The sequence below is a fragment of the Oryctolagus cuniculus genome, chromosome 2, assembly GCF_051225735.1.
Source record: "Oryctolagus cuniculus isolate XC-2025 breed Fujian yellow rabbit chromosome 2, ASM5122573v1, whole genome shotgun sequence".
NCBI classification, from domain to species: domain Eukaryota; kingdom Metazoa; phylum Chordata; class Mammalia; order Lagomorpha; family Leporidae; genus Oryctolagus; species Oryctolagus cuniculus.
The window spans coordinates 114,427,940-114,453,757 of NC_142868.1; the positions used below are offsets into that span (position 1 = coordinate 114,427,940).

At 39.9% G+C, this 25,818-nt stretch overlaps 1 protein-coding gene and 1 pseudogene across 9 annotated transcripts in view; one reads left to right on the forward strand and one right to left on the reverse strand.

Annotated features, from left to right (window-relative positions):
* The window catches only part of TSGA10 (testis specific 10), a 134,231-nt gene that overhangs the window by 102,478 nt on the left and 5,935 nt on the right, over nucleotides 1–25,818 (forward strand). For all 9 annotated transcript variants that reach the window (XM_089325997.1, XM_089325996.1, XM_089325998.1 and 6 more), the window contains 4 exons: nucleotides 7,721–7,930; nucleotides 21,708–21,910; nucleotides 24,003–24,107; nucleotides 24,284–24,433. In XM_089325997.1, the coding sequence (XP_089182123.1) occupies nucleotides 7,721–7,930; nucleotides 21,708–21,910; nucleotides 24,003–24,107; nucleotides 24,284–24,433 (668 nt within the window). The remainder of the gene's footprint in view (nucleotides 1–7,720; nucleotides 7,931–21,707; nucleotides 21,911–24,002; nucleotides 24,108–24,283; nucleotides 24,434–25,818) is intronic.
* LOC138848807 (protein TFG pseudogene) lies at nucleotides 651–1,953 on the reverse strand (annotated as a pseudogene).

Here is a 25,818-nt window from a genome sequence, read left to right on the forward strand (position 1 = left end):
TGATGTAAACTGATTAACATTTCATTTTCTTTGTGTTTGGAACCTACCAACACCTCTCTTCCAGTTCTTTATACAGTATATAATACATTTCTGTGAATTATTAGTTGCCCCACTGTGCTGTAGTGCTCTAAAATTTATCACTTCTAACTATGGTCTGGTCTTATACATATGAATATCTCATTTTCCTAACTCCATTTATTGAAGAGACTGTACTTTGTTCAGTACATGTTTTTGGCAAGTTGGTCAAGAATTAGTTGACTTTAGATGCATGGGTTAATTTCTGGGACCTCTATTCTTTTGGTCCATATGTCTGTTTTTATTCTTTTTGATTCAATCATCTTTATTAACCTTACAATGTTACATTTATACATAATATCTAATTTTTTTCAAAGGGCTCTACCTTTAAGTACATCAAGTTATTAGTAAAAAGCCAAGTAAGATGGCTACATCTCAACCCAGCATTTTAATATCCTCTGGACAAGAGAAGCTAGAAGGTCAATCACTTTACATACATGTAAGAATAGTGTTCCAAAATAACTAGGAAGCTGCTACATTTTTTAAGCAGGGAAAGAAAAAACTTTGATTTTGGTCTTGTTTTATATTCCAGCAATTTATACTTCAATTATAAAAAATTTATACTTCAATTATAAAAAATGCTCTGCTTTTTTAAATTTCTGAACTTCAATACAAATTAAAATAAAATAGTATTGGAGTCTTTTGGGATAGCAATCAGCTACATTCATCAGTGTAGCTGAGCCTCCTTATCGATAACCAGGTCCAGGTTGGACATAGCTCTGACCAAAGGGAGGACGAGAACGTACATAAGGGTTGGGCCCACTTGTAGGAGGGGCAGCGGTACCTCCAGGGGGTGAAGTAAAGCCTGGTCTTGGTTGATAGGCCCCAGGTTGGCTTGGAGCCATTCCAGGTTGACAGGCAGGAGCCACAGTGTAATTGGTAGGCTGAGACCCTGGGGTAGTGTACGTTTGTGGAGGATAACTGCTCGCCTGGTACTGCTGTGGCGGTTGAGCAGGCAGTTGTTGGTTGAGGCTGACCAGAAAAGGCAGGAGCTGGCGCCTGGGAAGTTGGTTGTTGGCCATATCCCCGGAACTGCTGAGGCTGCTGGGGTCCAGTCTGCTGACTATAACTGGCTGAATACTGCACACCATACTGCTGAGGTGGCTGAGGTGGGGCCTGCGGCTGCTGCGCACCATAACCAGCCTGGTGCTGGTGCTGTTGGTACAGCTGGCCTTCGGTCTGACCTGCTTGTGTCTGAGCTCCCGTGTGCGGTGGCTGCTGCGGCTGAACTGGTGGGTGAGCTGCTGAGGAGAGGAAGCAATGCTGTCAGGAGTGCCTGATGGATCTTTCGCAGGAGCACTTGGTGGTCCTGAAACCTGATCATCTGTTAAGCCAAATGCTGACATAACATTTTTATTGATTTCATCTTGGTTTTTCAAAGGGTCAAAAGCTGACATGCTTGCTGCCCTACCCTGAGTAGACTGTTTCCCAGCAGTAGGTTTCTTCCCTACCATCCACAGTACCATTTTCAGGAATACTGGTGGAAGGTCCTGGCTCTCCAGGTGGCTCCAAGCTGTCCAATAAGCAATTCACTTTATTTCGAAGCTCGATCAGTTCTCGAAGGAGGTATTTCACCTGACTTGATTCAAGGGGTCTGGTTTGATCGTTAACAAACAATGTCAGCTTCAGTATCCCACTACACTGAATTGCAAAGGAAAGGTCAGAACTATCAAAAATTGTTATAAGATCTCCATCTTCATCTTTATACTTTATTGTAACTTCATCATTACTCAGAAGTTTTCCTCGGAAAACTCATTGCATCATTAGCACTAATTCATCATAAGTAATATCTTCATTTTGAATGGGAATTCGTCGAATATCCTCCCCGTGTTGAGCTTTGATGATTAGCTTTCCACTCAGGTCCAACTGTCCATTCATGGTGGATTCCAGGATGTTCTATATATACTAGTCTGGAGAAAAACAGCTTGCCAAGGCCGTCGCCGCCTCTCGTGGGTCTGCGCTGACCCCGCCAGGGCGAGGGAAGGCTCATGGGAGAGGCTGCGGTCACGGCCCGGTCCATCGCCCTCTGTGGCCGCCGCACTTCGCTCGCAGGCTCGCGCGGGCCCTGGCCAATTGCACAGACCCCTGTTTTTATTCTAATTTGCTATTTTGGTTATAATGGCTCTTTAGTATGTCTGTATTTTATTGCCCCCAGATTTGTTCTTTTTGTTCAAGATTGTTTTGACTAGTGCAGGTATTTGGTGACATGGTTAAGATGTCATTTGGGATGCCCACTTCCCATATCAGAGTGCTTCAGTTGAAGTTCTGGCTCCACTCCTAATTCTAGCTTCCTGCTAATGAATAACCTTGGAGGCATCAGATAATAGCTTAAGTGGTTGGGTCCCTTCCATCCATTTGGGAAATCAGAATTGAGTTCTCAGCTCTTGGTTTTGGTGAGGCCCAGCCCTGAATGTTGCTGGCACTTGGGTATTGAACTAGTGAATGGAAGAGCTCTGATCGTCTCTGTCTGATTGTGTGTGTGTGTGCATGTGTGGGCACATATGCAATAACATATGTTATTTAAAATAAATAAAAATAACAAAAATGTTTAAGAAAATAATGCTTTGATTATTCAGAATCTTTTTTGCTTCTTTATGAATTTTAGGATTTTTTTCTAATTCTGAAAAGAATGTCATTAGCATTTTCACAGGAATTGTGTTGAATCTGTAAATTGCTTTGGATAGTAAGGACATTTCAATATTAATTCTTCCAATCCATGAACATGGGGGAATATTTCATTTTTTTCTTTTTAGTGTCTTCTTCAATTTCTTTCTTTAGTGTTTTATACTTTTGATTGTGGAAATCTTTTGCATCCATGCTTAAATTTATTCCAATATATTCTTTTATTCTTGTAGCTCTGAAGAATGGGATTGCTCTTATAATTTCTGTTAGTAAGTTCTTTATTGGTACATGAAAATGTTACTGATTTTTGTGTGTTGATTTTGTATCCTGCAACTATATTATAGTCTGCTGAGGCCCATAGTCCTAGGATTTTGTGAAATGTCTTGGCACTCACCTACCATTTCTTCTCCCAAGTGGAAAATTATTCTCTCTGAGTTGTGTTGCCTGAGAGTGGGGATAGGAATTGAGTGAGCAGTTCTGTGGCCTTCAGTGCCACAATAGTACCCAGAGCCCACAGCATGCCAAAACCAGAATGGCATGGGGTAGGGCCAAGGCTCAAGTTGCTATGGGCTGCCTCCTGCCAAAGTGGACTTAGGGTTTGGGGCCACTGCAGCCTACCATATATAATGCTGGTCAGGATATAAATCTAATCTACTAAGGCCTTGGGTATCCAACTTTGCACTGGGGCAGGTCCAGAGGTTCCTTTTGTAGGCACTGACCTATAGATGGCAACATGAAATCTTCCCAGGGTTGGGTTTTACCAGCCTGACATTGAAGTCTAAGACACGCTCCTGTGCTACTCCTCACTAGCTGGAGTCTTGCTCTTCACTGTCTGTCCAAGGTTGGGGGAGGGTTGCCACAAGGGTATAGGTCTTCATCTTATGCTGGGCTGGTATAGAGGCTCCTTCTGAGAGGGGATGGGTGGTAGAGGCAGTGCTTGGTTGCCCAGACTAATACTCAGTGTGATACCTGGATCTTGCCATCACCAGGCCCTGAGCAGTCTCGGAAGTACATGTCAGGCCTGCACAAAACTGTGGTACAGGCTTAAACCAGTCCCTCTCATCTGAGTGCAGGTCTCTAGCTGATGCTGGGCAGATCTAGAATCTTCCTTTGTAAGCACTGTCCTGGGGATACAGGCCTTTGAGCTTTAGGTCGTGCTGAGTCTCATTGCAGCAGGACTGGCACTGAGGTTCAAGGCAGTGTCCTGCGCTCACTTTCTGCTGAACTCACAGCAGGCAGAGTCTTGCTCTGCTGTCTGCTGGAAGTTGGGGGGAAGGGGTGGTTACTGTGGTCTCTTGTCCACCTGCTTAAAGAGGGTTCAGAGACTTAGTCTGTGTACTCCTTGGAGCTGATATAGGAGTGACACATGTAACTCTTTCTTCCTTCCTTCTTCAGTATGTCTTTGCTTATTATTATAACAAACTGTGGTCTCTAGCCCTTGTCTCTGTGAAAGTAGCTCGGTGTGTGAATAGTGTCTTCTTCAACTGCCATCTTGCACCACTTCTTCTCTCTCTCTCTCTCTCTCTCTCTCTCTCTCTCCTGAAACCAGTTTTCTAGTTATTTCCAGTGGGATGATACATTCTGTCCCAGTTACCCTGTCATGACCTGAAGCAGAAGTATGACGTATCTTTTAAAAAATGCTTTTTATTGTCAACTATTTATCTCTAATAATAAATGTCATATGGATTTATCTAAAAAATTTAAATTGAGAATGTCCTTCTATTAACTGTTAAGTTTAATCTGCTTGTATTTATTTATATTACTATCATATTTAGACTTATTATTACCCAGTCATTTAATGTTTTCTATTTACCGTGATATTATGCTTCTTTCTATTCTGTCCTATGTGCTTTTGTTCTTTATACACTTTCTACTCCAATGCTCACTGACTTTGAAGTTCTTATTCCTTATTATTTTAGAAGTTAAAATTTTAATAAACATATTTGTAGCAAAATTCTATCACTGATACCTCCAACACTCTTTCTAAATAATACAGGGACCAAGACTATTTGAATAACGAGCACAGCACTCTGTTGTATACTGTTTTAGTTCTACCTTGTTTTTTTATGTCACCCACAAATGCATCCTAATGTGTTCCAGTCAGTGCTGATCTGTATCTATCCATATGTTTATACAGTCTTTGCTCGTCATTGCTTCCTGCATTCTGTTTCTTCCCTCTAATTCAGTTTCCTTTCCTCAAATTACTTCCTTTTAGCAAAGATCTGTGAATTAATATTCTCAATCTCTCTCTGAAAATCAGTTTATTTAACCTCTGAAAATGAGTTTACTTATGGTTTTGCTGAGTAAAGAACTCTAGGTTAGAAGTTAATTTTTTGTTGGTACCATTGCAGTATTTTTTTTTTGTCATTTTTTTGGTTGAAAGTCTGTTTTCATTATAGTTATTTATAAATCTGTCTTTTGTCATTTGTTCACTTTACAATCCATTCTTCCCCCTTTGTTTTCAGTTTCACTATTTTAATCTAGGTATTGACTTGCTTTTCTGGTTTTGGTTTTATGCTCCTTTTCATAGCTGTCATGCTTTTTATCAGTTATAAAAATTTTTCAGATATTATTTATTTAACTACTGCTGCTTCCAAATTCATTCTATCTCCCTCAACTCTTATACTTTTGGAATCTTCTCCTTCTGGTTCCCATGTTTTATTAATCATTTTCTCATAGTTTCTATGTGTTATTATTAGTCTTCCTTTTTAAAAAAGATTTTATTTATTTATTTGAGAGGTAGAGTTACAGAAAGAGAGAGGGAGTGGCAGAGAGAAAGGTTTTCCATCCACTAGTTCACCCCCCAAATGGCTGCAGGCCCATCCAAAGCCCAGAGCCAGGAGCTTCTTCTGGGTCTCCCACACGGGTGCAGGGGCCCAAATATTTGAGCCATCCTTCAGTGCTTTCCCAGGCTATAGCAGAGAGCTGCATCAGAAGAGGAGCAGCCAGGACATGAATGGGCACCAGCGCCACAGGTAGAGGCTTAGCCTATTAGGCCACAGCGCCAGCCCTATGATTAATCTTCTAGTTTATTCTTCCTCTGTTTAGTTTTATTAGTATATTCTTTGATATGTTGTGTTTTTAATTCCAATGACTACTTTTCTTTCCAGAAGTTATATTCAATTCTTTTTTAAATCAATGTGGTTTTATTTATGTGTGTGTGTGTGTGTGTGTGGATCTTATCCTTTTTGTCTTGAAATTGCTTCTACGTTAATCTGTTTTTCTTTGCTATAATAAAATACTTAAGACTTCATATATTTTTTGACAGGCAGAGTTAGACAGTGAGAGAGAGAGACAGAGAGAAAGGTCTTCCTTCTGTTGGTTCACCCCCTAAATGGCTGCTACGGCTGGTGCACTGCGCCGATCTGAACCAGGAGCCAGGTACTTCCTCCTGGTTTCCCCTGCGGGTGCAGGGCCCAAGCACTCGGGCCATTCTCCACTGCCCTCCTGGGCCACAGCAGAGAGTTGGACTGGAAGAGGAACAACCGGGACAGAATCCGGTGCCCCAACCAGGACTAGAAGCTGGTGTGCCAGTGCCACAGGCTGAGGATTAGCCTGTTAAGCCATGGTGCCGGCCTAGAGTAATCATTTCAAAACACAAACATCATCAAATCACCTCCCTATTTAAAATCTTTTAGTGGGTTTTCATGGAAAACCCAACAAAATAAAGATCAAAATTTTAACATGCATTACTAGGCTTTGTCCTGTATGTTTTCTGTATCTTTGCAACTGTATCTCATATCATTTTTTTCTTCACATTCTAGGCTCCAGACACACTAGCCTTCTCTCAGTGATTAAAGCATGTCGTTCTTCTTGTTGCCACAGTGCCTTTGTGTATAGTATTCTTCCCACTTGAAAAGCTCCCTCCTCAGCACAGTTCATCTCTACTTACTGTTCACTTCTTGGCTCAAGTATGCTTTACTCAAGAAAGTCTTTCCTGACTTCCTGGACTCTCTCAGTCTAGGTCAATTTCCTTTTTATATACTCTTCCTCCAAAAATATTTTCTTAATATTTGTTTATGTTCATCTGCTTCTTGATTTGATTGATGCATGACTTCCCCAGTAGTCTGGAGATTTCATGAGATCAGAGACCATTTTGCTTACCATTAAATATATGTTGAGGCACAGAGACTAGAACATAGAATATATGCAAGAAATATTGGACAGGTGGGTAGATGGATGGGTGGATGGATGGATAGAAGGTTGGTATGAAACAGTAAAAAGATGAGTGAGGAAGAAAGAGAAGGAAAGGCAGAGAAAGGTAGGACTGAATTGCCGCCAAATAATTTCCACTAACAGCAATTTTTAGTGCTTTATACTTGTAAAAGCACCTAAATGTCTTTGTCTCTCCGTTCTGTTATCTTCACATTATAGCAAACAAATACTTCTCTGTAGGTGGCAGTGCGCTTACATATGACATTTTTCTTGAAAAGGGGAGGAGTGGAGTCACCTTTAACATTTGAAAACATTTGTGTAGCTTGAGTCTCATGGTTTTTTAAAACGCTTATATTTCTCATGACTGTATGCGTGTTTAATTTATACTTGTTCAGAGTTTTTTCTCTCTTAGCGTATTAATGAAGTGCTAGAGAATTTATGGATCTCATCTTATGATATTATGATTGATATCAACATACCAATCAAAAATTGAAAAAGAAATGTTGTGAACAAAACAGTGGCTAGCATTTCTCTTTAGCAACAACAGCAACATTTGTATTTTAGAATCATTGAAATTGTAGCAAGTATAGATAGAATTTTAAACTAAACGTATTTGAAATAGGAAAAGGTTTTTTCCTACATACATTTAAAAGAATGATCATTTGACTACCCTACTACTCATTAATTTTATTGAAATAAATTTGAGGCTGGAATTTATCTTTCCCAGAGTGTTTTGAGCCACCTGTACCATCTAAAGCTTCTAACAGTCTAAGTATATTCTCATTAAGATTTACCCTACTTTTTTTTTTCCATGTTGTGGTTTATTTCAAGTTTTTATATACATGTCCATAAAATCTCGTCCTTGCAGCACCTAAATGCAGAAAGATCTTACAAGTCCCAGATTTCAACCTTACACAAGTCAGTTGTAAAGATGGAAGAGGAGCTTCAGAAAGTTCAGTTTGAAAAAGTATCTGCCCTTGCAGATTTGTCTTCCACAAGGGAACTCTGTATTAAACTTGACTCTAGCAAAGAACTTCTGAATCGACAGCTGGTTGCTAAAGACCAAGAAATAGAAATGGTATGTAAAATATTTTTAAAAAGTCTTTTAAAATGGCTATTTCTATAAAGTTACTATAATTTTAGAGAAAAGTTCCTTTTTAAAATAAAATATTGCATCAAGTCATGTATTTCAACTTTAGATTTTATTTTTTAAGTCCAAAAATTAATTTATGACAGCTATCTTGCAAGCAATCCAAAAATATAACAGGAAGTTTTCCTCTGAACATGTAATGCTTACATTTACTTTCAGCCAGAATAATTATAGGAAACATTGACATCACAATCAGCAAAGAACCGTGAATTTGAGGTTAATTCAGCTGGTTTATAACCTTAGTGACATTCTTTTTTTGTAAGATTTATATTTTGTTTATTTGAAAGGCAGAGTTAGAGAGAGAGAGAAAGAGAGTAAGTCTTCATCTGCTGTTTCACTCCCTAAATGGCCACAGAGGCCAAGGCTGGGCCAGGCTGAAGTAGGAGCCAAGTTAAAACAGGAGCTGGGAGATTCTTCAAGGTCTTCCACGTGGGTGCAGGGGACCAATCACTTGGGCCATCCTCTCTGCTTTCCCAGGTACATTAGCAGGGAGCTGGATCAGAAGTGAAGCAGCTGGGACTCAAACCAGCGCCCATATGGAAGACTGTGCTACAAGTGGCAGTGTATCCTGCTATGCCACAGCACGTCCCCATTTTTAATTTGAAAGCGTTACAGAGAGAGGTACAGCCAGAGAGAGAGAGAGAGGTCTTCCATCTGTTGGTTCATTCCTCAAGTGAATGCAACAGCCAGAGCTGAACCGATCCAAAGCCAGGAGCCTAGAGCTTCTTCTGGGTCTCCCACGTGGGTGCAGGGGCCCAAGGATTTCTGCCATCTTCCACTGCCTTCCTAGGCCACAGCAGAGCTGAATCAGAAGTGGGGCATCTGGGACTAGAACCAATGCCTATATGGGATGCTGGTGCTGCAGGCCAGGGCTTTAACCCACTGTGCCACAGAGCCAGCCCCTGATATTCTTTTAAAAGCTAGCTTTATTTACAAACTGGCTGAATTCTTTTCAGCTGTAATTCAATTGATTATATCTACTTTGTGCCTGACTTAGTATTCACAAAGATACAGGCTGCTGTCCTCAAGGATCTCTCAGCATTTACATACAAATATTTAGAGATGAATGTTCTAGTAACAACAGATACTTAAGGTTTTATAGAAGAAATTCCTGTTCAGTTTAGGGGTATCAGGGAGAGGGTCTCAAAGAGGTACTACTGAACTCTAGGCATGAGGCATCCTATTCAAGGGGAACAACAATTTAGGCATACATGGATATGTGTGTGGATTCTTGAGTGAATGATAAGTAATTTATAATGGCAACTGTGGCATGCGTGGGAGAACATGGCTAGAGAGGTGGATATACATACAGTGTAATTAAAATATCAGAAAATTTTGATATTATTTAGTTTTCTGTTGTTACCAAGCCTTATCAGATTTCTAATTTTGTTAGTCTATTGTTTGATGATGCATTTGAGAATAACATGTCTGGCTTGTTTCTGTAAGATTCCATGATTAATGTTTTAATGAAGTGGTATATGCCAAATTTCTCAGATCCTTCCTTGAATTATTTTTTATTTCAGTAAGAATGTTTTAGTGATGTAAGTGACTCATTAAAAATGTTCACTCTAAAAACCAAACAATATTTCCTTGTTTTTTACTTGATGTTTTCAAATTAGTAAAGTATCACATGTTGTTATAATAACTAAAGCAATATAAAGGTGTAATACCATAAGCTATCATACCAAAGCTGGTACAGACAATACACTATGACCAAGTAGGGTATATTCTAATAATATTCTTAAGGTTTTAAAGTCATTGTCTTTAACATAACTATATATAAAGCTTGACAATTTATACTAATTTTAAAAGTTTGAAATTTTTTTACTCCATGTTTCATAGTTTATTTATTTCCATAGTACTTCAAAATATTCCTTATATTAATCCTTTCTTGTCTTGGAATTTAGTTATTTGTGTATATGTTTTTATATCCTCAATTAGCTGCAATCTTAGGTGCTAGAACCATCCTATTTACTTTTCTGTTTCTTTAGCTTTACTATATGCATATGGGAAGCACTCATTTTTTTCTGAATTAAACTTTTGACTTCAAGATAATGGTAGATTTGCATCCTATTTAAGAAATAAAACAGATACATCTTGTGTAGCCTTTACTTGGTTCCCACTGATGGTGATACAGTCTAACACCAAAACCAGGATAGGAACATTGATGCGAGTAAGATGTAGAACATCATTAATCTATTCTCCAATTCTGTAATTTTGTCAGTTCAAGGGTGTTATATAAATGGAATCATACAATATGTAACCCTTCGGGATTGGATTTTTTTTTCACTCAACATAATTCTCTAGAGATCCATCCAGGCTGTTTTCTCTGACATAGTCCATTCCTTTTTATTGCTGAGTAGTAGTGCTCCATACTATTTGTGTAATACAGTTTGTTTAACCATTCACCCTTTGAAGAACATCTGTGTGTGTTTTTTTTTTTTTTTTTCAGTTTTGTAGCTGTCACTCCCCCTCTTCGTGGAGGAGCGACACTAAACCCTGCCTAGGCTTCATATCCGAGTCACGGCACCATTATGTTGCTCCCCCTCTTCGTGGAGGAACGACACAGGACCCTGCGCTGTTCTTTTGTCTGCTCGGCCCTCCCCGGGTTTGCTGCTGGTTCTTCCTGGGTTGGCTACCGACCCTTCCACCTCCGTGGAAGGGCGGTTCCCCCTGGCCACTTTCCCCACTTCCGCGGGGGAGCGGCACACCGCCGGCCGGCTCTCTCGGGGGCTGCTCAGGTGTTCCTTCAGATGTTCCCCTTAGATGTTCCTGGTGCATGTTGTCTCTCTCCTCCTTTATAGTCCTTTCCGCCAATCCCAACTCGGCTGCCCACACGCCGAGTACGCTGCTCTCCTCCAATCAGGAGCAGGTCCTGGTGTTTATTGGTTGAACTGGAGGCAGCTGTGTAGAAGCTGTTTTCTCCTCTCCCAGCGCCATATTGTGGGAGAGCAGATGCATAGAATAAGTCTTAATTCCAGTAACTTAGTCTAGTCCAGGTTGCTCCCCACAGTAGCATAACCAATGAGGGTACTGTTAACACTTGTGTACAGGTTTTTGTATGAGTTTAGGTCTTCAGTTCTCTGTAGATGCCTAGGAGCATGGTTTTGGTATCATGTGTCAGTTTCATGATTAGTTTTTCTAGGAAGTGCATAACTGTTTTCCTGAGTGTCTATACCAATTTGCATTCCCACCAACAATATGTGAGTAATCGAGTTTTTCGAGATTCTTGCCAGCATTTGGTGTTCTGTTTTTTTATTTTAACCATTCTGATATGGGTGTAGTGCTAATCATGATGGTTTTAATATACATTTTCCTAATGACTATTGATGCTGAAATTCTTTTTTTGTGGTTTTTACCAATTGTAAATCTTTGGTGAAATGTCTCCTTATGTATTTTGTTCATGTTCTCATTGGATTGTTTGCTTCTTTAACGTTTTCACTATAGAGTTCTTTATTCTCGATACCAGTCCTTTATTAGATTCGTGGTTTGAAAATATATCTTCTCACTTTTGTAGCTTATAGCTTCTCTTCTCTTAACAAGATCTTTCTCAGATCAGAAGTTTCAAATTTTGATTAATTCTAATATATTAATTTTTCTTTTATGGATCATACTTTTAGCTGTAATTCTTTTTTTTTAGATATTTATTTATTTATATGCAAGGCAAAGTTACAGTAAGAGAGAGTTACAGAGAGAGAGAGTTACAGAGTTAAAGAGAGAGAGGGATATCTTTTCATCTACTGGTTCACTCCCCAAGTGGCCACAATGGCCAGAGCTGGGCCAGGCCAAAGCCAGGAGCCAGGAACTTTATTCCGGTCTCTCACATGGATGCAGGAGGCCAAGCACTGGGCAGTCTTCCAGTGCTTTTCCCAGGTGCCTGAGCCCAGAGCTGCATGAGAAGTGGAGGCTCCGGAACACTAATTGACACCCATATGGGATGCTGGCATTGCAGGTAGTAGCTTTACCTGCTGTGTCACAATGCTGGCCCCTATAGTTCTATTTTTATTCCATCATTCCTTTTGAGTTAATTTCTTCATAAGGAGTGAGGTTTAGGCCAAAGTTCACTTTTTTTTCTTTCTTTCTTTTTTTTTTTTTTTTTTTTTTTTGCCTATGGTTATCCATTTGCTCAAATACCACTTATTGAAAAAGCTATCTTTCTATATTTAAATTGATTTTTTTTTTTTGACAGGCAGAGTGGACAGTGAGAGAGAGAAAGGTCTTCCTTTGCCATTGGTTCACCCTCCAATGGCCGCCGCGGCTGGTGCGCTGTCACCGGCGCACTGCACTGATCCGAAGCCGCGAGCCAGGTGCTTCTCCTGGTCTCCCATGGGGTGCAGGGCCCAAGCACTTGGGCAGTCCTCCACTGCACTCCCGGGCCATAGCAGAGAGCTGGCTTGGAAGAGGGGTAACCAGGACAGAATCCGGTGCCCCGACCGGGACTAGAACCCGGTGTGCCGGCGCCGCTAGGCGGAGGATTAGCCTAGTGAGCCGCGTGCCAGCCGAGGTTTTTAAAATAAGAATTGCATTAAACCTGTGAAACAATGTGGAGAGACTTGACATATTTACCATGTTGAGGTTTCTAATCCATGAATAAGTTGTATTTTATTTAGATTTTCATTTTCTTTTTTAAAAAGATGTATTCATTCATTTGAAAGGCAGAGTTACAGAGAGGCATAGGCAGAGAGAGAAAGAGATTTTCCACCCTCTGATTCACTCCCCAAATGGCTGCAGCAGCTGGAGCTGGGCCAATCTGAAGTCAGGAGCCAGGAGCTTCTTCCCAGTCTCCCACATGGGTGCAGGGGCCCAAGGACTTGGGCCGTCTTCTGCTGCTTTCCCAGGCCATAGCAGAGAGCTGGATAAGAAGTGGAACAGCTGGATCTCAACCCAGTGCCCATATGGGATGCCGGCACTGCAAATGGTAGCTTTACCTACTGTGTTAGAGCGCCAGCCTCTTATTTAGATTTTCTTTGAGTTCTTGTATTTTAGGTTTTTTTTTTGTTTGTTTTTGGTTTTTTTTTTTTTTTTTTTTTTTTTTTTTTTTTTTTTTTTTTGACAGGCAGAGACAGACAGTGAGAGAGAGACAGACAGGGAGAAAGGTCTTCCTTCCATTGGTTCACCCCCTCAAATGGCCACTACGGCCGGCGCGTTGTGCCAATCTGAAGCCAGGAGCCAAGTGCTTCCTCCTGGTCTCCCATGCGGGTGCAGGGCCCAAGCACTTAGGCCATCCTCCATTGCCTTCCTGGGCCACAGCAGAGAGCTGGACTGGAAGAGGAGCAACCGGGACAGAACCGGCGCCCCATCCAGGACTAGAACCCGGAGTGCTGGTGCCGCAGATGGAGGATTAGCCTAGTGAGCTGCGGTGCCAGCCAAGTTCTTGTATTAACCTTGTATAACTTTCAGCATGCAAGTTCTGTACTTGTTTTATGAAATTTACACCAACAAAATGCAAAGTATCTCTTCTTTTTTGAGTTATTTTAAATGGTATTCTAGCTTTAATCCTACTGTCAGTGTGTTCATTGCCAGAATATAGAAATACTATCAAATTTTGCATATTTATATTATATCCTGTGATCTTGCCAAACTCACTAGATCTACAAGTTTTAGGCAGATTTCTTGGGTTTTTCTCTGTAGACAACCCTGTTATTCTGTTCCAATCTGTATGGTTGTTTGTTTGTTTTTCAAAGATTTATTTATTTATTTATTTGAGACATAGAGTTACAGAGAGAGAGAGAGAGAGGTCTTCCATCCGCTGATTCACTCCCCAAATGGCCACAATGGCTGGAGCTGGGCCGATCCAAAGCCAGGAGCCTGGAGCTTCTTTCGGGTCTCTCACGTGGGTACAGGGAGCCAAGGACTTGGGCCATCTTCTACTGCTTTCCCAGGCCATAGCAGAGAGCTAGATTGGAAGTGGAGCAGCAGGGACTTGAACCGGCGCTCATATGGGATGCTGGCACTGAAGGCAGCAGCTTTACCCGCTGTGCCACAGTGCTGGTCCCTGTTTGCTTGTTCTTATCTTTGTATGCTGTTGAGTGCTTTAGTACTAGGTTGAATAATAGTGGTTAAAAAAAAAAAGTGAACCTGTTGCCTTCTTCCCAGTATAAGAGGACAATTTTCAGTGTCATTTAATTAGTATACTCATGTCTGTAGTGATGTGTAGTTTCTTTTTATCAAGTTGAGGGTGTTCTTCTCTATCTCTGTATTTCTTAAAGATTTTATCTTGATTGATATGCTTTTGAATTGATGGCTTTTGAATTTTTGCTAAGTACTTTTTCTATACATATTGACATGATCATATGATTTTTCTTCTTTAGCATGTTGATATGATAGGTTACATTGATCGATTTTTGAACATGGGTCCAGCTTTTCATCCCTGGAACCACTCCAATAATTCTAATTGAGAAAGGAAAAATTAAGGACAAAAGATCTAAATTTCTGTCTTCATTCATAATGACTTAATACAATAACATAAGGAATTCTAGAAATGTTTTTAGTCATAACTGTTTGATTTTCTTTTTAAAAATATATTTATTGGGTTGTAATATACATACAGGTTCACAATTCACCCATGTGTTAGTTTTCTATCTTTAAAATCATAAATATACTTCATATGCTTAATTAACTAACTCTCCTCAAGAGGATTTTGACATCATGAGTTCCAAATATTCTTCCTTTAACATCCTTTAATTAATACTTACCAATGATTTCCTTATGAAAATTTGAAAAATGCTTTGGAGACATATATGTATTTTTTGAATGAAGCAAAGGATTTTAAAAATTATAATCATCATCTTAGGCTACAGGAGATTTCATAACCTAAAACTAGAATGAGGATCTTTCTATTGCTGTAGGCATTTTGTTACATTTCCTTCTTGCTCTTTTCTTTCCCTGTGCAGACTTTTTTTATTTTATTGCATGTTTGCAATAATAGTATATTAGTACTGATTGTCCTACTTTTTGCCATTTTTGCATAAATGTTTTCATGCTTCTTATTTGCACATAAAACAAGATGGAAAATATTTTGTTGCATAAAGCTTGTATCACATTTTGTATTATATTCATAGGAGTCCCATAAATGAAAATTTTAGCATAGACATAGAATTTTCAAAAAGTAGTACTTAAGAGGAAGCTAGTAGATTTGTGACAATAAGAAATGAAGCAATAAACCTCCTATAAGTTTAATAGAGAACTGCAGACAGAGACAGCTGAGAGCAGCCCTCTTGGGGACAGAGCAAGTCTCAGAGATTTGTCTCAAAACTATGCCTGCTAGCATAAGTTTTTCAGAGAGTAGAATGGTGGTGACCAGGGTCTGTAGGGTAGAAGAAGAGAGAAACTGGTGGTCACAAGGTACTGACTTTCAATTATAAGATGAATTGATGTATATCTGCTATGCCACAGTGCTGTTCCCCTGCCTTTTATTTTTAATTAAAAATAATTGTGATTTTAAAATATTTATATATTTTATTTGAAAAGGAGAAGTGGGAGAGAGAAAGATTTCTTATCTACTGGTTCACTTTCCAAATGTACACAATAACCAGGACAAGGACAGGCTGAAGTCAGAGCCAGGAACTCAATTTGGGTCTTCTGTAAGGATGATTACTTGTGCTGCCTCACAGGGTATGCGTTAGCAGGAAGCTGGAATCAGGAGTGGAGCTGGGACTCAAATCTAGGCACTTTCATATGGAATGTGGAAGTACCATGTGGCATCTTTTTAAAGAGAGAGAGATCTTCCACCTGCTGGTTCATTCCCCAAATGCTTGCAACAGTCAGGGCTGTGCCAAGCTGAAGCCAGGCTCCAGGTACTCTATCCAGGTCTCCCACTTGGGAAGCGGGGACTCAAATACTCATCATCTGCTGCCTCCTAGGCCCAATTGGCAGAAACTGGATCAGAAAGCAGAGGTGGGACTCAATCCTAGACACTCAGTATGGAATGCACATAATCCAAATGATGGCTTCATCCGGTGCATCACAATGGCCACTCCACACGTGGCTTGTTTTTTTTTTTTTTTTAAGATTTGTTTATTTATCTGAGAAGCAGAGTGGCAGAGAGAGGGAGAGACCTAAAAAAGATTTTTCCATCCACTGATTTACTCCTCAAATGCCCACAACTACCAGGACTTGGCAGGGCCAAAGCCAGGAGCCAAGAACTCTAATTTGATTTCCCACATAGATGAGAGGGACTCAAATACTTAGGCCATCTTTTACTGCCTTCCCAAATACATTAGTAAGAAGCTGAATTGGAAGCGGCATAGCCGGGACTTGAACAAGCACTCTGATATGGGATGCCGGCATCATAAACAGGGTCTTAACCTGCTGCACCACCATCCCCTGCCAGTGTGGCATCTTAACCGCCATGCTAGATGCCTGTCCTGTAATACTTTGATTTATGTTTACATTGTGAATAGATTCTGTCAAGCTAATTAACTAATCCATCCTCACCAGCTTAACATAAATCTGTAAAGCACTCTGCCAATAAGTAGAAAATCTTCTCAATTGTATATGGAAGATCCTCCAGAACAGACGATAAAACAAGCCTCAATAGATTCAAAAGGATTGAAATCTAACTATTTTCTCCACAGTATTTGCACCACAGTGCAATTGTTAGAAATTAGTAAAAAGAAAACTTGGGAAATTCACAAGTATATAGAAATTGCACAATACATTCAATTAGAATGCATTCACGGAAGAAGGAAAAATCCAAACAGCCTTTGAACCAGGCCTTGAATTACAATTCCATGCAGTTGATGAAGAAAGCTATCAAATAGAATTGCACTAAACAGGGTAGCATCAGAAGAAGACAACATACTTAGGAATAAACATAACAAAATAAGTACAAAACTTATAGAAACTACAAAATATTGTCAAAAGAAATTAAAGAACACCCATATGCAGGTACTTCAAAAAGTTCATTAAAAATGGAATTAAAAATATGAATGTATTTTGGCAAGTAAGAATTTTTGCAATCCATGCTTAATTTTTTTATAATACACATCTTAACCATTTTCTACATATTATGAAAAACTTTTTGTAAAGTTTTTGAGAGGGAGAGATAGAAAGAAAGGTCTTTCATCTTCTGGTTCACTCCCCTAATGTCCACAGTGGATAGAGCCAGGGCAATCCAAAGCCAGGAACCAGGAGCTTCTTCTGGGTGTCCCATGCGGGTACAGGAGTCCAAGCACTTGAGCCATCTTCTACTGATTTCCCAGGCTACTAGCAGAGAGCTAGATTGGAAGTGGAGCATCTGGGACACGAACCAGCACCCATATGGGATGCCAGCACTGCAGGAGGATGCTTAGCCTACTATGCCACAGTGCCAGCTCCCATGCAAAACTTTTGTACACTAAAATAAACCTGTACTTTAAAAGAAAATTATTTCTTGAGGTAGAGAGAAACATTGAACTCCCATTTGCTGGTTTACCCCTCAAATTCCCACAAGAGCTGGGGGCGGGGGACAAATGCAAGGAGAATTCAACTACTTGAGCCATCACTACTTCTTCCCAGGAGCTAGTTTAGTAGAAAGCTAGAATCAGGAGCCAGAGCCAGAAATTTGATCCAGGTTCTCCTATGTCAGACACGGATGTCCTAACTGTTGGCTTACCTGCCAAGCCAAATGCCTACCCCTTCATATTTTTTTAAAGATTTATTTATTTTATTTGGAAAGAGTTAGAGAGAGAGGGAGAGACAGAGAGATCCTCCATCCACTGGTTCACTGCATGATGACCACAATGGCCACAGCTGTAGCAGTCCGAAGCCAGGAGCCAGGAGCTTCTTCTGGGTCTCTGTGGGTACAGGGGCCCAAGCACTTGGGCCGTTTTCCACTGCTTTCCCAGGCATATCGGCAGGGAACTGGATCAGAAGTGGAGTAGCTGGGACTTGAACCAGCACCCATATGGGATGCTGGTGGTGGCTTAACCCACTACACCACAACACCACCTCCCCTTCATATTTTTAATTCCATTTTTTCATGAATATGTTAAAGGACCCTCATATAAATGGAAAGATATCCTATGTTAATGTGTCATAACAATTTTCATGATTAAGATGGCAATACTCCCCAGATTCATCTACAAATTTAATATAATGCCTCTCAGAGTCCACTGTTGTGAAATTGACAAGGTGGTCTAAAATTCATATGGAAACGCAAATGACCCAGAATACCAAAACAATCTTTAAAAAGAAGCACAAAGTCAGGGGACTCACATTTCCTGATTTCAAACCTGGCTGCAAAATTATGCTAACCAAGATAGCATAAGGAAAGACATAGAAGATAGTGGAGGCCGGCGCCGTGGCTCATTAGGCTAATCCTCCGCCTGTGGCGCCAGCACCCCGGGTTCTAGTCCCGGTCGGGGCACCGGATTCTGTCCCGGTTGCTCCTCTTCCAGTCCAGCTCTCTGCTGTGGCCCAGGAAGGCAGTGGAGGATGCCCCAGGTCCTTGGGCCCTGCACCCGCAGGGGAGACCAGGAGGAAGCACCTGGCTCCTGGCTTCGGATCTGTGCAGTGCCGGCTGTAGCAGCCATTTGAGGGGGTGAACCAATGGAAGGACGACCTTTCTCTCTCTCTCTCTAACTCTGCCTGTCAGAAGAAGAAGAAGATGATGATGATAGTGGAACAGAATGGTTCTTTTACATTTATGAACAAATGGTTTCACAAAGCTGATGCTATGACAGTTCACTAGGAAAGGGTAGTATTGTCAACAAATGGTGCAGGGATAAATATGTATCTATATGGAAACTAATTAAGTTGGATCCCTACCTCATACCATAGCAATGATTAACTTGAAATGAAGCATAGGCCTGCAAGTAAGAACCAGTACATCTTAGTGACTTTGGGTTAGGCAGTACTTTCCCAGATACATATCATAATCTCAAGCAAGAAAAGAAAAAAATAAAGGTACTTCATCTAAATGAATTTTTTAAAAAAAACCCTTTTTATGCTGCAAAAGAAACCATCCAGAAACTGAAAAGACAATGCACAGAATGGGAGAGAACATGTGTGAATCATACATCAGATTAGAGATTTGTATCCAAAGTTTATTCAGAACTCCCACAACTTAATTTTTCTCTATAGAAGACATATAAATAAACAATAAGGACATGTAATGCTGTTCAGTGTCATTAATGATAAGAGAAATGCAGATCAAAACCATACCATTTCACAAAAACTAGTGTTCTGTAGTCAGAAAGTCATGAAATAAAAGTACTAAGATGGGGAGAAAGTGGATCCCTCATTCATTGCTGGTAGGAATATAAAATAGTGAAATCACTTTGGAAAACGTTTTTCGCAGTTCCTCAGAATGTTAAAAATAGGATTACCATGGACCCCAGGAAGTCCACTCATATTTTTCTAAGAGAAATGAACACTTGACACTTGTGTATGGGGATGGGGTTGTGGCCAGCAAGTGAAGCTGCTGCTAGGGATGCCGGGTCCCATGTTGGAGTGCTGGTTTGAGGCCGGGTTCCTGTGCTCCCAGATCCAGCTTGCTGCTGAAGTGCCTGGGAAAGCAGTGGATGATGACCCAAACACGTTGTTTCCTGCCACCCACATGGCTCCTGGCTTCAGACTCTTGTGGGCATTTGTGGAGTGAGCCAGCAGATGGAGGATCTTGCTTTTTTTTTGCTACCATTCTGCCTTTCAAATTAATGAAAAAAAATGTTAAAAAAGAAAAACTTTACACAAATGTTCATGGCAGAACTATTTATAATCCTCTAAAAGTATAAAATGTTCCTGTCTCATGAATGAATGTCTGGTACATCTGTGCAATGGGATATTATTAGATGATAAAAGTGACAAAGCGAAACACTGATATCTGCTAAAACATTGATGACTCTTGAAACCATTATGCTAAATGAGGAAAACCAGCCACAGAAAGATCACACAAACAGTATTTGATTCCATTTGTTTGAAATTTGCAGAATAAGACAAGTCACAGAGAGAAAAAGTAAGTTAGGGATTGCCTAGGACCAGGGAGGGTAGGGCAAAGTAGCTGCTAATGGGTGCTAAGGTTTTTGGGTGAATGATGAAAAAGTTCTTAACATTAGATAGTTACAATGATTACACAGCTCTTTCAATATGTTAAAAAAAAAACATTGAGTTATTATGAAACTGTTACCAAAAAAAGTCATGCTCCATTTTGTACTGCTGCTAGAAAATATGGCATCGCCATTGCACAGCTTAGTGTTCGTCCAACACAAGCTAAAAATATTTGCCAGTTTGATAGATTAGAAAAGTGTCACCGGTTCAACCATGGAGTATTTTTGCTTCCCAGTAGATATTTATTTATTTATTTTTTACAGGCAGAGTGGACAGTGAGAGAGAGAGAGAGACATCGAGAAAGGTCTTCCTTTTTGCTGTTGGTTCACCCTCCAATGGCCTCCAAGGCCGGCGCACTGCGCTGATCCGAAGCCAGGAGCCAGGTACTTATCCTGGTCTCCCATGGTGTGCAGGGCCCAAGCACTTGGGCCATCCTCCACTGCACTCCCGGGCCACAGCAGAGAGCTGGCCTGGAAGAGGGCCAACCGGGACAGAATCCAGTGCCCCAACCGGGACTAGAACCCGGTGTGCCGGCACTGCAAGGCGGAGGATTAGCCTATTGAGCCGCGGCGCCAGCCTTAGCAATGTCTTGATACGTTTTTGATTGTCCTGACTAGGATAGGGAATCCTAGTGGAATCAAGAGGGAAGAAACCAGGAATATAGCCAACTATCCTATCATGCGTAAGGTAGTCCCTCACACCAAGTAATTAACCAACCCAAAATGTCAGTAGTTACTAGAGAAGAAACTCTGTACAAGAAATAGCACCTTATTTTAATTTGTATTTTTTGTATTACTAGTAAGGATCATTTTTTTCCATTTCATTGTATATCATAAATTTCGTATAATTAGTTGATATTTCTCATCAACTTGTCTGTATTCTTCATATTAGTAAAGATATTAACTATGTACTGTGTTTATTTATTACAGCTATTTTCTTTCAAATTTTGGTCATGTTTCTATTGACTTAAAATATTTGATCAAATTTTTAAGATTTTTGTGTTGTATCTTAGTTCTACTATATACCTATCCACTCCCACCTCCTGTAATTTCATTTTTACTCATTTTCTTTACTGGAATTTTAAGCCTTTCACATTTAAATTTTTTATGCATGTAGAATTTATTATAATATATATTTTGAGGTATGGAATAACTTTTTCCAAATGATAATGACTGGTCTTTCTCCATTTGAAGAAACATGTGGCTTACAGAGTATAATTTAGACTCAAAATAACCTTCAGAAAGGAAGCTCTTCACAGGTTTACACAAGAGAGCAAATGTGCCATTCCTCCTTATATTCCTTAACTTAGAGTGCAGTACATTCCTTCAGATAGGTGTTTGGAACTCACCTAGCTCAGGGCAAAGTCACAGAGATCACCATGTCAGCCTGTCAGCCTTGTAGAAACATAACATAAATATAGAAGCTAGGAATGGAAATTGGTTACAGTTGGGGTTAATATGCCTTTACTTAATGAATTTTGTGATAGGAGCTGAGAGATGGAGAAAGTGATATTATACATGTATGTGTGGTGTGTGTATTTGGTAAGAAGGCAGATAAAATTTCATTAAGTGATTTATCAGTTTATAACATGATACAACAATTTTTATGAATTCCTGATAATATACCAGTTACATGAATGAATGGGGATAAGTGTAGATGTCTTCATATTGTTATACAGATGGAGAATGAGTTAGATTCTGCTCGTTCTGAAATAGAACTCCTCAGGAGTCAAATGACAAATGAGAGGATCTCCATGCAGAATCTAGAAGCTTTGCTGGTGGCCAACCGAGACAAAGAGTATCAGTCTCAGATAGCACTACAAGAAAAAGAATCTGAAATTCAGCTTCTTAAGGAACACCTTTGTTTGGCAGAAAATAAAATGTGAGTTGTTTAGCAATATAATAACAGAAAGTCGTGTTTTTAATTTTCTGGTGCATTTATCGATTACAATTTTAAAGCTACAATGTAGAGAATTTCATTCCCATGATTTGCCATTAATTAACCTGGGTTCAGAAATACTATGATTTGCCTAAGACTTAGTATTCATTTTTATTTTGTTTTATATAAATTTGAGTTTAGCAGTCTCTATTCATTGTTTCCATCAGAGTTTTGGATATCATAGAATGTCAGATCTAAAATACTGCCTTTAAAAATATAATCAGATTAGAAAAGCAATTAAGCACTCTGAAACCAGCAGAGTTTTACATGTCTGGACCCTTCTGCCATTGCTATCTAGTCTTTCCATTTTTCACCTAGTATTTCTTTATGTTCCCGAGGCTATTGGAAGAACTACACTCACTTCCCCAGAACATGATTTGGGGTTGTGTTTGTAACCCCTAGCTTCACTAGTACTTTATTAGAAGACCCCTGGCTGAGGAATGGGTGGAAATACCTATTTGATTATAAACATTTTATGATTAAACTTGGTCACCTCACAGAAACTGAAAATAGGTCTTTGTACAAATAAAGAATGGGAATGGGAGAGGGAGGAGAAAGAAGGGTTGGAGCGTTGGCGGGAGGGAGGAGAGGGTGGGAATCATCTATGTGTTCCTAAATCTGTACATAGGAAATACATGAAACTTGTATTAAATAAAATTTTTTAAAAAGAAAAAAAACTGAGGCAGACTCTTAGCTTCTGTCCTTATTTGTCCCATCCATAATACTTTTTTGCTCTGCCCTCACGTCCATGCCTGAGACCTTGCAAAGGACAGAGATTGTGACCTCAGACACCAGTCACTCCTAGAAGCCCCTAAGGCTGCAGACTCAGGACCAGTTTCCTTCTGAAACTGCTTTCAGGTCATGGTAGCCATGACTGAGCCACTCCTTTTGGTTCCTGGAGCTGGGCTGTTGTGGTTCTTTCAGCTGGTTCTGCAGGATCACTTTCTCAAGCTGGTAGGTAGAAATCCACTTTTGTGAAGGATGCCAAAACTCCCGCGCCAGGAGGGACACTCTGTACCTGGCTGATGAGTACTATCACTAAGAGATGGTTAGCATGATGAACTTGTGCTCTCAGTCCCTGAGTTAACATTTCAGCAGTCTGTGCTGCTGTCCTGATAGCAGGCCCAGAGGGCAGAATGTTCTGTGCCAGCAGCCTTCATCTCTCATCAGTCTCCTTATGAAGTTGTACCTTATTACAGGGTTTTGAGGCCTCGTTTACCCTTAAGGAAGATCCTGTTAAGTTGAAGAGTTTTTGTTTCTAACTGTATGTATATAAATTTCATTCTGGCCAGTGCCGCGGCTCACTAGGCTAATCCTTCGCCTTGCGGCGCCGGCACACTGGGTTCTAGTCCCGGTCGGGGCGCCAGATTCTGTCCTGGTTGCCCCTCTTCCAGGCCAGCTCTCTGCTGTGGCCAGGGAGTGCAGTGGAGGTTGGCCCAAGTGCTTGGGCCCTGCACCCCATGGGAGACCAGGATAAGTACCTGGCTCCTGCCATCGGATCAGCATGGTTCGCCAGCCACAGCGCTCCGGCAGCGGCGGCCATTGGAGGGTGAACCAACAGCAAAGGAAGACCTTTCTCTCTGTCTCTCTCTCTCACTGTCCACTCTGCCTGTCAAAAAAAATTTTTTTTCATTCTATATATAAGTACATATAAGGCAGACCATATTAATTATTGTGCTTATGAATCCCCGTGTTAGCTGCTTGATCATGCTACTAAACACTTATATAATATTTCCAAGTACTTTTATAAAACTAATTTGCAGTAAATAGATAATATATATTATCCTATCTATATATAGGAAAATAGAGAAGGTTTAACCAATTGAGTGGTTAGGCTGGAATTGCTTAGGCCTTTCAAATAGGCAACTTTGTACATTCTGGATATCTGAAATCGGCAAATTTTAGAAGTACTAATAAAATCTCTCTGTAAAAATCAGTGTGACATTAACTCAAACTGAGAAACCATTCCTATGACTAGGGGTCATAGCCTTATCTTAAGTTTAATCAGCAACCACTCCTATCTTGTTTTGCACAGGGCCATCCAGAGTAGAGACGTGGCCCAGTTCAGAAATGTCGTAACGCAATTGGAAGCTGATTTAGACATTACCAAAAGACAATTAGGGACAGAGCGATTTGAAAGGTAAGTTTATTTCTATGGCCACTTTCAGTCTGGGAAACATTGTTTGTTGGGTACAACAGTAGGTTGAACTGCTTTCCTGAGGGTTTGAATTTAAGGTATGAATTGAGTTACGGTTTTATGAGCTTTGATAATGGTCACTGGATATTACAATTACAAGCACCATTATTTTGCTTTAGGGAAAGGGCTGTACAAGAACTTCGCCGCCAAAATTACTCAAGTAATGCTTATCATCTGAGTTCTACAATGAAGCCAAACGCAAAATGTCATTCACCAGAACGTGTTCACCATCGATCTCCTGACCGAGGCCTGGATCGATCATTAGAAGAGTAAGTCAGTATAAGAGTCGATCCTCTTGGAACCATATAGCAATATTTTCAGGGAGTATTTGAGAGTAAGGGAACTCAATATGAATATTGGAACAGTCCAATATTAATAGTGGTACTTAAACATGGTTACCAAGATATGTTGACATAAAAATAATTTTATGGTAATGATAAGCACATGTTTTTTAAAATTTTTCTTTTCTTATGCAAAAGTAGCATATTTTAGATGCTACTGCTTTTTTTAAAGATTTAATTATTTGCTTTAAAAGTCAGAGTTACAGGGAAAGAGGGAGAGAGAGAGAAAGAAAGATCTTCCATCCACTGCTTTATGGCCACAATACCCAGGGTTGGGCCAGGCTGAAGCCAGGAGCCAGGAGCTTCCTCTGTGTCTCTCACGTGGGTAGATGGTAGATGTCTCACATGGGTATTTGGGCCATCCTCTACTGCTTTTTCCAGGCATATCAGCAAGGAGCTGGATTGGAAGTGGAGCAGCCGGGTCTCAAACCAGCATCACAGGTGGTGGCTTTACTCACTGTGCCACAACACTGGCCTGCCCCCTATAGATGCTTATTTGCACTATGTTTTTCCTGCTTAATATATCCTATAAGTTATTCCATAATGATTCATAGAGATTCTCTTTATTCCTTTTGACAGCAGCCTATTCCACTGTGTGGATGTACCATAGTTATTTAACCACTCTCCTAAGTAGTTTATAACAATTTGCGATTATAAAGAAGACTGTAATTAATAATCTTCATATAGTTGTAGAAATATTATCAGAGTAAATTCCTAGAAGTAGGATTGCTAGATCAAGGGGTAAACCCATGTATAGTTTCGTTAGATAGTGCCAAATGCCTCTCTATTTTGCATTTCCTCCAGCAATATGCGAGAGTGCCTGTTTCCCCACAACCTTACCAGCAGAATGTACTCTTAAGCTTTTGAATTTGTGCCAGTATGGAAGGTGAGAAATAGTATTTCAGTGTACTTTTAATTTCAGTTTCTCTTATTATGAGTGAAGCTGAATGTCTTTATAGGTTTAAGGGCTATTTTTGTGTCTTTTTAAAAAATTATCTGTTCATTTCTTCTTTACTATTTTTCTAATAGTTTTGATCCTTTTGTTAAAAAATTTTAGAATAAATTTGAAATATTCAGCAGTGATACAGGCCACAAATATTTTTTCCCATTTTTGTCACTTCTATTTTGACTTTACCTGTACTGTTTTTTCCATGTGAAAGTTATTTTTATGTAATCAAATTTTAAAATCTTTTCCTTTAATACATATAGATTTCTATTCATAGTTAGAAAATCTCTGTATCTAGATAATTAAGGAATTCACTGTTTTCTTTCAGTATTTATACAGTTTTCCTGTTTTACACATGTGTATTTAT